The sequence below is a fragment of the Patagioenas fasciata genome, chromosome 1 (genome assembly GCF_037038585.1).
Source record: "Patagioenas fasciata isolate bPatFas1 chromosome 1, bPatFas1.hap1, whole genome shotgun sequence".
Taxonomy (NCBI): domain Eukaryota; kingdom Metazoa; phylum Chordata; class Aves; order Columbiformes; family Columbidae; genus Patagioenas; species Patagioenas fasciata.
This window is the reverse complement of record NC_092520.1, coordinates 69,456,214-69,469,337: the sequence shown is the minus strand read 5'-3', so window position 1 is coordinate 69,469,337 and position 13,124 is coordinate 69,456,214. Positions and strand designations below refer to the sequence as shown.

General features: G+C 44.1%; 1 protein-coding gene across 2 annotated transcripts in view; it reads right to left on the bottom strand.

Moving 5' to 3' along the window:
* Positions 1-13,124, bottom strand: part of AFF3 (ALF transcription elongation factor 3) — a 333,175-nt gene that overhangs the window by 79,675 nt on the left and 240,376 nt on the right. The window contains exon 9 of one of the 2 annotated variants that reach the window (XM_065829465.2): positions 4,849-4,889. In XM_065829465.2, the coding sequence (XP_065685537.2) occupies positions 4,849-4,889 (41 nt within the window). The remainder of the gene's footprint in view (positions 1-4,848; positions 4,890-13,124) is intronic. The other variant, XM_071808326.1, reaches the window with a different exon arrangement.

Genomic DNA, 13,124 nt, shown 5'->3' with positions numbered 1-13,124 from the left:
CAGAGAGAAGAGATCAGCACCTGCCCCTCCTCCTCCCCTTGTGAGGAAGCTGTAGCCCTATGAGGTCTCCTGTTCTCCAGGCTGAACAACCCAGTGACTTTAGCTGCTCCTCATATGGCTTCCTCTCCAAACCCTTGGGATAAATCCATATCCTCTGCCAGAGATGTTCTCGTTTTCCTCTCAAAGAGAACCCAGAAAGCTCAAGCAATGTGCTAATGCTGTGAGAACCACGTGTTTGTTTCTGTGGCAGTGAACACGGTGTGTGTACGCTCTTCTCCTGCCAGCCTTTGCATCCTGTGGAGCCCGGGATCTCAGTTCCATCATTCCCTGCTGGGACCCAGATCAGCTCTCCTGAGCCAAGGCTTCCCCTTGCCTGCCACTGGTTACACAGACCTGTCACATAAAGCCTTTCTGGTCAGCCAGCAAGCTCAGTCACTCCGCTGATAAGCTGATCATGTAACTTCTCACGTGGAGTGCTCTCACAGTGTGAAAGGTGATGTTATCAAAAAACTCAGTCCAACACAAACATAAGTATGTGAGTGACATGAAGCACATGAGTATTTTTGCTAGCTGCCACTGGACTATCTACTTACTTTAGGGTATCACAAGTTTAACTGCTTTGCTTAATCACAGCTCAAGCAAATATTTGAGAACAAGAAATCTTTGGCTCAGTCCACTGAAAGTTTTAAGGCTGCTTGGACAGCTGCCTTCTCTGCTTTATGCGATCTATTAAAAGTCTAAACTGCCTCTTATTGTTGCCTTAATACTTTACAGGCAGTCCCTCCTCAGGCCTCCTAAACCAAATGGTGTATCTCAATGTGGCTTTGTCTGAAGGAGAAGAGCCATGCTACAGATCTCACTAGACTGATCCTCAATCCTGTGACTGCTTACAGTATCAGGGGAAAGGACTGGATGGCCTCAGGTCATCCTTTTCCATCCCATTTTCCTTGCAGGTGAGTGCTATATGGGTGCATGCACCCGCGAGAGGTGGTGCAGCAACACCTCTGCTCACAAACATCTCTGTCCCCCCAGATGTGGGGCTCTGCTACCTCTCTCAACCCTCCGCTCAGCTCCCTGAACGCTTCACCGCTCCAGTGGACAACAGGGAGTATTTTTTTGCCCTTCAGGATCTTATGTGCAAACGGCCAGGTCCATTAGGGTAAACCAGCTCATGCATGGCACAGCCTGCGTTTCAGTGTCCTAACCATGATCAAACATGGACAGACAAGGCATGGTTACAGGGAAATGCAAGGTACAATCCCTTCTGCCAGACAGGAAGGCAGACCAAAGCTCAGACAGTTTGTGTTGCTCACCAACCATCATGAATGGGGCTTGTCTACACTGCCAAATGGATGTTAGTGTTGAGACACCTTGTCTAGCAACAGCCCAAGGTGGTAAATCAAAAAGATTTATCATAGCCTGCATTTAGCAATTCAGGTCTGGATGACATATATATATATTAATCAGGTGCTGAGTGTAAGCTGGTGAGCTGGGCTCTTTACAGGACTTACCAGCTGGGTTGGGCAGAGTTGCCAGAACGGCCACACAGTTGGGTGAGCTCAGCTCCCCCACCACCCCACGCGCCTGCACCCAGGTTCACATGAGCTGAGCAGGCAGGGTCTGCCCGCATCCTTCGGCATAAGTACACAGAAAGGGTAACAAAGCCCAACAGTGAAACAAGCATAAGTACCACCCAAGCACTGTGGTGAATGAACTCTCTTTCCCTCGTTATGATGATAGAGGAAATTCAGCAGTGGTACAAGGCTTTCCTCTAAGCGTCCAAAGCTCTTCAGCAGACCCACTTGGCCTATACTACAGCGCAGAGAAATAAAAGCAGGTAGGGGAATAAAAGTGCCCTAGGACCACTGTAAATCTTTATTTCATGGAAAAGCCTATCTTGCACATGAATATGAACTGCAAGTAAATTTAATGTGTGGATCAAGTACTGTGCAGTCTCCCTCATGGTGGGCTTTTCAGTCTAAAAAGAACAAAAGAAAAATAATGAGTGTTGTGTTTGGGTATGATTACAAACAGCTGTAATTTACAGCTGGACATTCTTCCCTTGCAAATGTATCCAGCAAGCAAGTGCTTCTGGGTTAGTGGAACAGACTGCAAAAAATTAGCTTTTAACTTCAGCCTTAAGTTCAGAGTTCTGGGACCATGGGAGTCAATAATAAAATCTATTTAGCTCAGCGGGATTAAGCAGGTTTAAGACCTGGCTTAACCACACTGCTTACTGTTAAATAACAACAGAACACACTGAATATTTTAGTTACAGACATTTTTCTTCATTTGAAAGCTATTCCAGCAGTAGATATGAGAATCAGACAACTGACGATACACTAGCACTATACCATTAAGGTATATGACTTAAGTTCTTGCTCTCTCTGCCCCAGAAACTAGGCAATCTGTATAGTTAGACCACTTTACTGAAGAGCACAATAAAATTAAAACCAAGTTGTGCTGTATAAACACCGAGGTTTTTTCATGAGAGAATGAAAAGCTAATGGGGCCAGTGCATCTTTCCTGACAAAATAGTCAGTGCATGTGCAGAGCAACCTGTCTTCTGGAAACAGAAAAGCTGTTTCAGTAAAGCTTCTGGGTCACTAATCTTTGTGTTTGCACATAAATCTGCTGGGGGTTACTGTGTCATTCTGAAAACAAGACTGAGTGCAACACGCTAAGGACATCAATAGCTACAGGTTTTAAAACTCTCTTTTCCACCACACCATCACCTTCCCCTTATTTCAGTTTAGCTGTTACCTTTTTAACATTACCTGAAAGCAAAAACTTCAGTGAGAACTGCTGGAGAACATTTTTCAAAATAAGATAACGAGCAAAATTACCGAGAGCTTTATTTAAGCTGCCATCTCCCTTGGTGCTGGGAAGTGCTGGTGTGTGACCAGGAGCTCTTAGTTGCTGCTGGGACACAAGTAATGAGCAGCAACATAACAGGCATCCTCGCTTTAGCCAAGACCAGACAGAAACTGCTATCACAGTGTGGGTTTTTGGCCCCCTGCCCTCCTGTTTGCTCACTGCAGTGAGGATACGGGTGTGGGGGAGACACCTCAGCAGGGTGCACCCCTGGCCTTTCCAGCACCCCCTCCAGAGGGAGGGGAGGAGTGTGCCCCAATGGCCAAATATTTGCCGAGCAGGTGGGAAACCTGCCATCTCTGGGTATGTTTTTAGGTGCTGAGGGGGGAATATCTGACCATAAATACTGAATTAGAGGTGTGATGGGCAACACTTCAGCCCTTTTGCACTGAGGATGAGGGCAGCCTGCACCCAGCTCCCTCACCACCCACAATGAGGTAGGGACCATCTATCCATCATGGCCACTTTTTTTATAGGGGAGACAGAAAGCGCAGTGTGGGGTTTGGGGCTTGTCAACTACCTCCAGGGGCACTTCTACAGGAATGTTTCTCATTCAGCTCAGGGGAACGATGCTGAGAAAGGGTATCTCCACGTTTCCTTTGGTCATGGTATTGTCCCCACCAAATGCAAAAGCTGCTTTGCTTCAGGGGTGAGCTTGTGCACCTCCAGGGACAGGGGCATAACGCTGACTCTGACTCCTCTTTCTTTTTGCATTCATCCCAGTTACAGCAAATACTTGTGTGCCCTACAGCCATGACAGCGATTTCACCCACATCCCATACATTTCACTCAGGATTTTTTTTTTTCTTTAAGGGAGGGGGGAAAGATTCTAAACAAAACCATGTTTGTAAACTTGGGGGGGAAGGTCGATAATTTTGGCAGTCTTAGCCTCCAAGCAGAGAGAAATGTTATTCATCCATGCACAACATATAATTCAGCCTAAGTGACAGGCTCTGCTCTGGAGAAATCCTGGCCTGAGCTGGCTTCCAGAGTCAATTACCGCTTATTCCCAGGGAGGCGGGGGGCGGGGGGCCAGACGGAGCAGAGGGGGCTGCCAACAAGGCATGGGGAAATTTACTCTGTGTCAGCCTGCATGACACAGTACCTCATTTGTGGATAAATGTAAATCTGCTAGTTCTTTTTCACAGGCACTAAAATGTACGGTCTCTCCTCCCCCTTCTCTCTCCCCGTTCCCAAAACTGGAAAAGAAATCAAGACTGTCTTAGAAAGCTACCTTCTATTTCAATCAATCCTCTTTCATAAAAGTCATTTAAGGTAAATACCTGTGCAGACCCATGGCCCAACTATAACATTTACTATGGCCCAAATCCTGAATTCCTCACTCGGGCAAGTCTCCCACTGAAGTTAATGGATTTTTGCTTGAAAAAGAGCCGAGTAAAACCTGAGCACTGTCTAAGGATTTGGTCCCCTGCTTATCTGCCTGGAGCACTGCTGCAGTTCCAGAAGAAGTGAAAAAATTAATTAAATTCTTCCAAAATACCAATCCCTCAAAACTTAAGGGGTAAAAAAGGGCATTGTTTTTGTGCATAAAAAATACAGAGAATCTCATCAAAAGAAGAGTAATTCCCAAGGAAAGGATTCAGAAAAAGGTAAAAAGAGAACATCTTAGAATAAACGAAGTACTTATTGCTGAAAAATGAGCTCAGATATATCTCAGCAAACTCTAAAGCTCAGAATTTACTGCATCATTCATGCCTTCTCCAGTAAGTTTCTTATCTCTCATTTGGTGTCACAACAAGGGATTCTGCATACTCTGTATGAAATACAAGACGACTGTGATTTTTGCAGTAATAAACTCTACACATGCATGACAAATCCAAGCATGCAAAATGTTTAACATCCCAGTTCACAGATACTTTGGGGACAAAATCCGATTATGAGTTATATGCCACAATAAATAGGGCTCAACGTTTCATAAAGCAATTTATAGTTCATAAAAATGACAAAATGTACCTGTCAGATAGAACGCGGAGAGCAGATCTCTGTGCTGCCTGCTGGAAGAAAGGGCAGAGATGTTTATTTTATATTCTGACTTGAAAATTACGAGCACAATCAACACTTTAAAAAATGCATTACACACATTTTTGTCACATGTCCAAAATGTTAAAGTACGAGCAAAGTAGCAGAGAGTCTATAGTCAAATGGACTTTCCAGCTTAGTAAATGTAAGAACACTTTGTTAAGTACGCCATAAACCAGAAGACTGTCAAAGCACCGCACGGTATTTGAGGTCTGAACTACTCTGTTTAGACGATTTTTTCTGTGGATCCCTGAAAACTCAGCAAGGCTCTCGGTTCTCTGCCTTCCCCTCTCCCCGCTTCCGCACTCCCACTCCCTCTCCTTTACCATTAGTCTCCTCCCATTCTTCCACAGAAACAAACATCACATATTTGGTTCCTTTTGCGATGAAGCCCGAAGCTATAATTACACATTTTGCAAAGTGTGCCAGAGCTGCTGCAGACTTTTCATGAGCACTGCCATGTTAACCTGCTGGCAACTTTTGACTACACAGCACAGGATTGACCTGTTGCTGGTTTGCTCCTCAGTTTTTGCCTAGCAGAACTCTTTGGATGGGGTAGGGAAGCATGGTGCTTGTTCTTGTGCTAACCAGCAGGTCTGGGAATAGAAATCATAGTCTCTCAAGTTTAACAGAACATCCAAGCCTATCCCTGAGCTAGTTTGCCACTTTATTATTATTATTCTTTCCCCTCCTTCAATCACTTCAAGTGGTGTGATTCATGGCTTTGGCACAGTAACCAGCTGCTAGGCAAAGATTAAATCCATAATGTTTTGAAAATCTGCTTTAAAGCTCCCATTCTATCTGGAGATGCGTCCCCTTCCCAGCTGTACCTGTCCAGGCTGTGCCTCACCTGGCACAGAAGGGACACAAATCTAAGCAATACGGAGAGTCAAGGGTTAGGGAACTAAACATTGATTTTTTTCTTTGCAGTTACCAGTAAATACATTTTGAAACTGTTCTCCCTGTCTTCTCAGGCAGCAGGTGGCTGCATTCCTATCCTTGACATGGCTTTCAGGTGTTCTGCTCAGCACCCGAGAGCATGGAAGTAACCCTTCTGGCTAGTTGAAATGCTGCTGACAGCCTGCAAAGAAAAACTTGACAAAACCTGACTTGCCATTGCAGCTGTGGAGCATTTCACAGAAAGGTGTGAAAAGATCCCGAGTAGATCCCTGCAGATCTGACAAGAGTGCAGAAATGCTTTGGAAAACATTTCTACTTGATTTTGGAAGCAGCATTTCTGCTCAGGGAACTTTCTGGAATAACTTGGGCCTCCCGGTTTCCCTAGGGAGAAGTACTTTGCTGTGTATCATATAACAGATTGTCAGGAGAAGAGGGCCATGCCGCATCTCCTGTGGCTGGCATGGCTCACAGGAGGGGTTTTTCCTGAACATTGACTTTCTGCAGTGGGAGTGGGAATGTGTCCATGGTGTGAACATGCTGGTTTTAGTGTTAGGAAAATAATATGCGGAGTCTGGTCTTTCTCACTGTCTCCTACTTGCACCCAGTTTGGACACAACACTGTCCACACCATCCAGGCTACCGAGTACAGGGAGCAGCCACTCTTTAGTTCAACCGGCTGGTGTCATTTTAACTCTTTCCTCTGCAAGGGGCTCGTCATGACAATTTCATCCCACTTCTTGCACACAAATGCAGGAAAGTCTCAAAATGGAGGTCTTAAGGCTTAATCTATTCTTTAACGCCCTGGGCCAACACCAATTTGTCTCCTCCCATTTCTAATCACTGTCATAAGGATGAAGCTAAGTTCGAGTTTCAAGCTGCCCAACTTCGACGCTGACCCCTGCGCTGTGTTATGCCTTTGCCTGCAAAACTCATGACCTTTCTCTCACTATAAGAGCACTTTTCCATGGCCAAGTTGTGTAGACACCATTCAGGTCACCTCTCCTTCTTCTCTCCGGCCAGCAGCCAGGGCTAGTCTTTCCTCACAAGCAGCCACTATGTGGCAGTGCTGTTTAAGCCACTTTTAATGTTTCCTGCTCTTGGCTCAGGCCACCACAGGTGCTCATGTGGTTTGTGCAATGCAACAGGTTGGAAAACCAATACAGCTGAAAAATAACCTTTCCCTCCTTTTGTTTGTTTGTGTTTATTTGTTTGTGGGCTTTTTGTTTGGTTTTCTCCAGGGTATTTGCAAACTGGATGACTTCTCTGAGCTGCTTCCCCACGGAGACGGTGTCACGTCACAGGGTGCAATGTGAGAACAGAAAAGGGACTGTGGGGGCAGTGGGCAGCAGAGACCCTCACTGCTGAGATAAGGGCATGTCTCCCAGGGAGGTTGCTTTCACCTGAGATGGCTCCACTGCCTTCCGGGGAGCTGCAGAGTACCCCTGAAGCAAGGTACACAGTGGCTGCAATAGACTGAGAGGACCAAAGAAGACAGGTTGCTTTGTAGCCACAGGCCTCATGGACCTCACAGAGAACTCAAGAAAGCAGACATGGTTTTTGATGACACTAAAATCATCTAACATAGGGATGTGGGGTGTGTATCACTCCTGCATTTCCCTAAGATCTCTAATTTTGAGGGAGGTAGAATAGCTGGATACTTTCTCTTCCCGTCTTTCCAATGAAAGGTGCCCTCAGGAGGGAAAAGGAGAGGACTATTGCTAATAACCAAGACAGGCCATGTGGTGTTGGACTGCAGCTGCAAGTGACAGTCTTCAGTTTCCATCTTGGTACATCCAGTTGTTGACAGCTTTGGCCCTTCTGGGCAAGAAAGTGGGTTCAGATGACAGGCAGGGCAGCAGACAGAAATGTGCAAGTACTTCTCAGTGAGATCATTCTACTTTTTCAATTAGGCTCTCATTTTAAGTCCTTCAATAAACATCCTTCTTCACCAGGATGCAATGAAAATTACATGGGACACCTCACTCTTTGCTTGGTGGTCACACATTCTGTAAATGAGACTATTGATTTCTTTCTATACACCATTTGATTGCATATTTGTGTGACCCCCTGAGTTGGTAATGGCCCCATTTCTAAATGATGGCAGAATAAGATCCAGTCACAAGTTTATTCTTCCTCCCTGGAGAAACAGATCTATTGCCTGCAATGAAAGGCAGTTAGCAACTATCCAGCAATTTTAATTCTAGCCTATATTGCTCCCCTCTCCTGGAGAAAGTGAGCTGTTGTAATTAAAGGTAGTTAGCAGTTCCCTAGCAAGTATAAATACTTGCAGCCACTAATTACAGTCTACTCTCTTGTTCCCTTGCTAGAGGACTGGGCTGCTTAACTTAGGGGGGAATATCTGCCCTTGCTGACAGTTTTTTTTGTGACCCCGTTCAAACTCATTCATGAAGCCTCATGGAGGGTCATGACCTGTAGTTTGAGAAACTCCCAGATAGAGAAACAGCTTTCTGTGATTTATTATGTTTCCATTATGCTGGCATTATCTATGTAACAATGTAAGCAAAAGGGTGGTACTTAGTATCATATACTGCCTGCATGACTATTTTTTTAATAGCTCAATTTTGATTGTGCTATTTAATTTGCATTTTATTTTACATCGTTAACAACTTTACTGAGGCCAACTCATCATCCATCAAGAAAGATGAGAATATGTTCTACAGTCTTTATTATTCCTGGAAGTAAGCGACTATGCTGGTTATAGAAATTAGGGCTAAGAAATAATTTTGAAGTTTGATATTGCTGACGGAATTCAAAGGTCTCCAAGACTTACCACTAAGAAGTGCTTTGTGGGAAGCTTAATATTCTCTTGATAAGTGACTGTGTTCACCAGTATTGAGCATAATCCTGAATTTTCAGTTCTTGGAATCAGTAGGGTTACTGATGGAGAAATGTTCTCCTCAATATGAACATGGGTATTGGAGCCCAACCCACCACGTAATAACTTTAATGCCGAGTAGAAAGCAGGGAAGGGGGAAAAAAATCGCTTAGATGACTGAGGTACTTGGGCTAGAGAAACCAGCCACAGTAAATGAGATTAATTACTCTGTTTCACTACATCAGGTGTTGTAAATTACAGGATACTGGCTGGTTAGACTTCTTTGACCCCCATCTGAGTTGGTTACAGATACATTTAGGGTAGAGTTTCATTGATCTGCCTTTCATTCATTAATCATTTATGAAAGATTCTAGTTGTACCCCAAGACTACTGGGACAAAACAAGTTTTCAGCCAGCAGTAATCATGCTCAGGTTCTCAATCTCCAGAGATTGCATCTCCTTTCTCCATCCTTTATTGCAGTGAGCCAGAGCTTGGGAACATAATCAGCAGATATTCAGGTTTCAGTATGTGTTAAATGACCTACCAAAATTACTTGAAGTGTCACAAGTTGCAATTTGTTGTTGAAGGGAAATCAAAGAGGAAATTAAATACTTTCATTGTAATTGGGACTGAGCAGTGAGCAGAATGGGTTGAATACAACTATTGAGCTGGAAATGCAGGAGTATTAAGTGGTCCCCAGAAATCCCTCTTTTTATCTTTTTTTTTTTTTCCCTTTTCTTTTAAAAATATGGTTGGAAAAGAATTGCTTCATAAACTACTGGGCTTGCAGGTATTTTTGGATAAGAAGCGAATGAGAACTATTGCGTAATGTTCTGCAGGGCTTAGAAGAGTGTCTTGGGGGCAGGCACTGCAGGTTGACTGTGTGTGTATTTTCCTACACCCCTCCTGCAGCATGTTTTGGCAAATAAAAGCCAATAAATTGACCATTGGCAGATTCAGACATTTTGCTTTCTGTTTTTCTTGTCCTGTGGATTAATCACTTGTTATCGCAAGAGAGCTCAGTTACAGCAGTTGTGTGGAGTTACACCAGTTATACCAGAGACTCCACTGAGATGGCACAGGTGTATGCAAGGTGAAAATTTGAACAATTTATTTGGTGACAATGTAACAATACGTACTACCTGTTCATAGTAAATTTCACTGCTTCCAGAGCATATTTTTGTCTTCCTTGGGTGGTAGGGGCTGCCCTGGAACTGTGCAGTGAATCATTTATGCTCCAACTCAGTATCTCTCATATCAGCAGCCACCCAGACTGCTGGATGTCTCCCTGTACTGGACTGCAGTTAGTGAGCTATAGGTGCACTTTTTGCAAGCCAGGGTTAAGGAAAAGATGTCATTACTATACACTGCCATTTGCCAACCAGACCAGAACAAGTACTTTTATATCTGTCTTCTTTCACGTTTCACTCTTCAAATGTCTTTCATGTTGACTCTGTTTTAATTTCTTAAGGCTTTGTTCATATTTAGCTTGAATGCACTTTATCCCTAAACTACGGAAACCATAAGAAATTTTGTGAATGGCACAACCTAACTGCATGCCGTAACTTGGGTGACAGGACTCCCCAGAACTTTTTTCCCTGCTTCAGATCTGGGAGCTGTTGTGGACCTAGAGTAAAACTTCAGGATAATCCTTTTACAGTGAATCCACCTCCATCCAACAACACACATGGGTTTTCACACATGGGTTTATATGTGAGTTTAGTCCCACTCTGTTTATAGGCACCTTCTTATGCTGGAAATTCTACCTTTGCCTGAGGGATGGAGCTGCCTTGCAGCCTCACAGCTCTGCGCCCTGCACAGGTATTTATAGACTGAGATCAAACCAGCAGCCACCAGCCCTGCTTTAGGCAAGCCCAGTTCATCACAGGGTTATCTTTCACTGCAAGGCACGTTTTCTGAAGGTGGTAGGCATTCCCGACGCAGTTTTCAGTGTTCTCCTTGAAGAGTGCAGAGCTGCACAGCATTGCAATGATGCTCTCATGAGGGCTCAAGACAGAGGTAATGAAACCCTCTCGCACCTACAGGCTTGCCCTGTTTAAATGCCTGTCAGTGCCTTGTGGTCACAAGAGCTGTCCAAGAAGCTCAGGTCAGGCAATTCATCGTAAGCGATTCCTAACATGCCTTCTCTCACTGCATTATTCTGTACTCCTCACCATTCCTAGGGGCTTTGTTTGAGGATTGCTTTCCAGTGTGGATTTCTGAGGGATTTAAAATCACTAGTAAACTACAGCTCAAGTGTTTCTCTGTAAATTTGCAATATAAATGTGTGAATATATTTTTCACTGTCCAGTTGATGTTTATTTAAGATTTAAAGGCTGTAAGACTTAAAAGGGTCTCCCTTCCTTTTCGTTTTGGAATTGGTTATCATCAGAGCCACATCTTTTAAGAAACTATAAAACTCTTTTTGGATTTCACGATTTTTCCAGGCCTTTCAACACCTTGGTATTCATATTTCACCCTGGAGTTTCATTATTACATTTCTGGCATACATTGCTCTTTCTCCTCTGCTTTGCCCATTAATCCTTATTAATCTTCAGGGGCAGCACAGTCTAGTGACTTGAACACGGCACCTGGGATTGAAAGACCCAAGTGCTAATCCTGGCTTTGCAGCTGACTTGCCATGTGGCTTCAAACAAGCCACATCTCAGTCTCAGTCTCGCTGTCAATTCTAGAGAGATAATAATTCTTGCTTAACTCTACCTAAATACCTCTCAGGGGCATTGTATTAAGTCATTAATACTTGTTAAGTGATTTGGATCTCCAAATTACTCTATAATCAGCATGGGTATTAACCATACAGATAATTTTATATATCTGTAAATGTTGAGTCTTCTGTCCTGCATCTGTTCAGATTTCTCCTGCAGTCTGGCTCCAACAGCCACACAGCACTTCAATGCAGATGCGTTGACTTTAATCCTTGTCAGTGGAGATGAGCAGAAGGAAAGACCTGGGTACTTTACATTAATAAAATGGCTAATTTTCAAATGACACTGGAGGAAGTTACCAGTCACTGCAAGCAAAGCAGTGGTCACCTTGTGAAACCCCCTCTGTCTCCACAGAAGTAGTCTCCTCATCCAGGAAAAGGTAACTGGGTTGAAGTGCTGCTTACACTTAGGATTCTGCAAGCAAAAAACATCAGTGTTGTGCCACAGGCTTTGTAAGATTTATTGAGAAGCCTGAAAGCTCAGAAATTAAAGTAAAAATTTTCTAAAAGCCCATATATGTGAAAATAGGAGAAAAACCAGCCTGAATTCCCCAAATGGTGGTAAGTCTGCCCAGGGATGTGCTATGTCAATAGACTATGATGCATTTGCTACTACCCAAGTATCCGCTCAGATTGTGCTAGGAAATAAAAAAGAAGATGGGGGATAATATCCTAAGTTGATTGAAATTAGTGGCTGAACTCCTGCTCGTTTTCATCCTAGGTGCAGAAGATATTGCAGCAATGGTTCCCCAGTCCCTTTTTCTTAAATCCTAGTTTTGATTGATCGGCTGCTGGCTCTTTTCGCTTATTTCTCATCATGTTCTAAAATAGCTGCTTCTCCCTTTATAATGTCCTTTCCCCCCCCTCCCCAGTTTATTTTATTAATTCATTTCTTCTTTATTCCTTTAATCCCTTTCCCTTTTCATGTTCCTTTTGTTTTCTGACATGCTCCCAGCTGCCTCCTTCTCCATTTCTGCTGTCATCCATCTCTGTGCACCACATCTCCTTCACACAGCTCCTCCTGCTGACACCACCCCAGCCGGAGCTGAAAGGCCTAGGGGAGCAAAGTGAGCTTGACCCTCCCGCCTTGCCGAGAGCAGTGGCCCTCATTGCCTTCTGCTTCCCTTGCACAGGGAAGAACTGGGATGATACTAAAAACACAGAAGTCAAGAGGGATGGACAAGTACAGCAACATAAAAATTACAGAGCAGGGTAAGTTAGCATGTGCCCTGCAAGCTCCTGAATGTGTCAGGGGTACGTTCTCCTCTTACGGCTTGTAAGAGCTGCAATATTACAAACGATTCTAATTTGTGCTCTAAATTATTTGTGACTGCTGGTTATTGAACTGTTCGCTTACAGGCATGCTGGAATGAATTTGCCTGAAGGCAAACAGACGCTTTCTGGCCATGCTTGAGCAGGGCGAAGGCTCAGGCGTGGTGGCTGGCTCCAGCAAGGGCTGACGGGCTCACGAGAAGCAGGGACAAGAGAAAGCCAGCCTGGAGATGGGGACCTCATCTTTACACCCCAAACCAGCTGGCACTGCTGAATTGATTGCATCGGGATGTGTTCTTACGCCAGTCAAAACAGATGTTCATACAGTAATTCCAATTCACAAGGGGGAAAGGGAAAAAAAAGAACAAAAACCAAAACAACTGACCAAAGATTTCAGGAAGATGGGGTAGTTACAGCAGATACAGAGAGAAACTTTTGGATGTGGAAAAAGGTGCTACCACTGGAAAAGGGCAGGC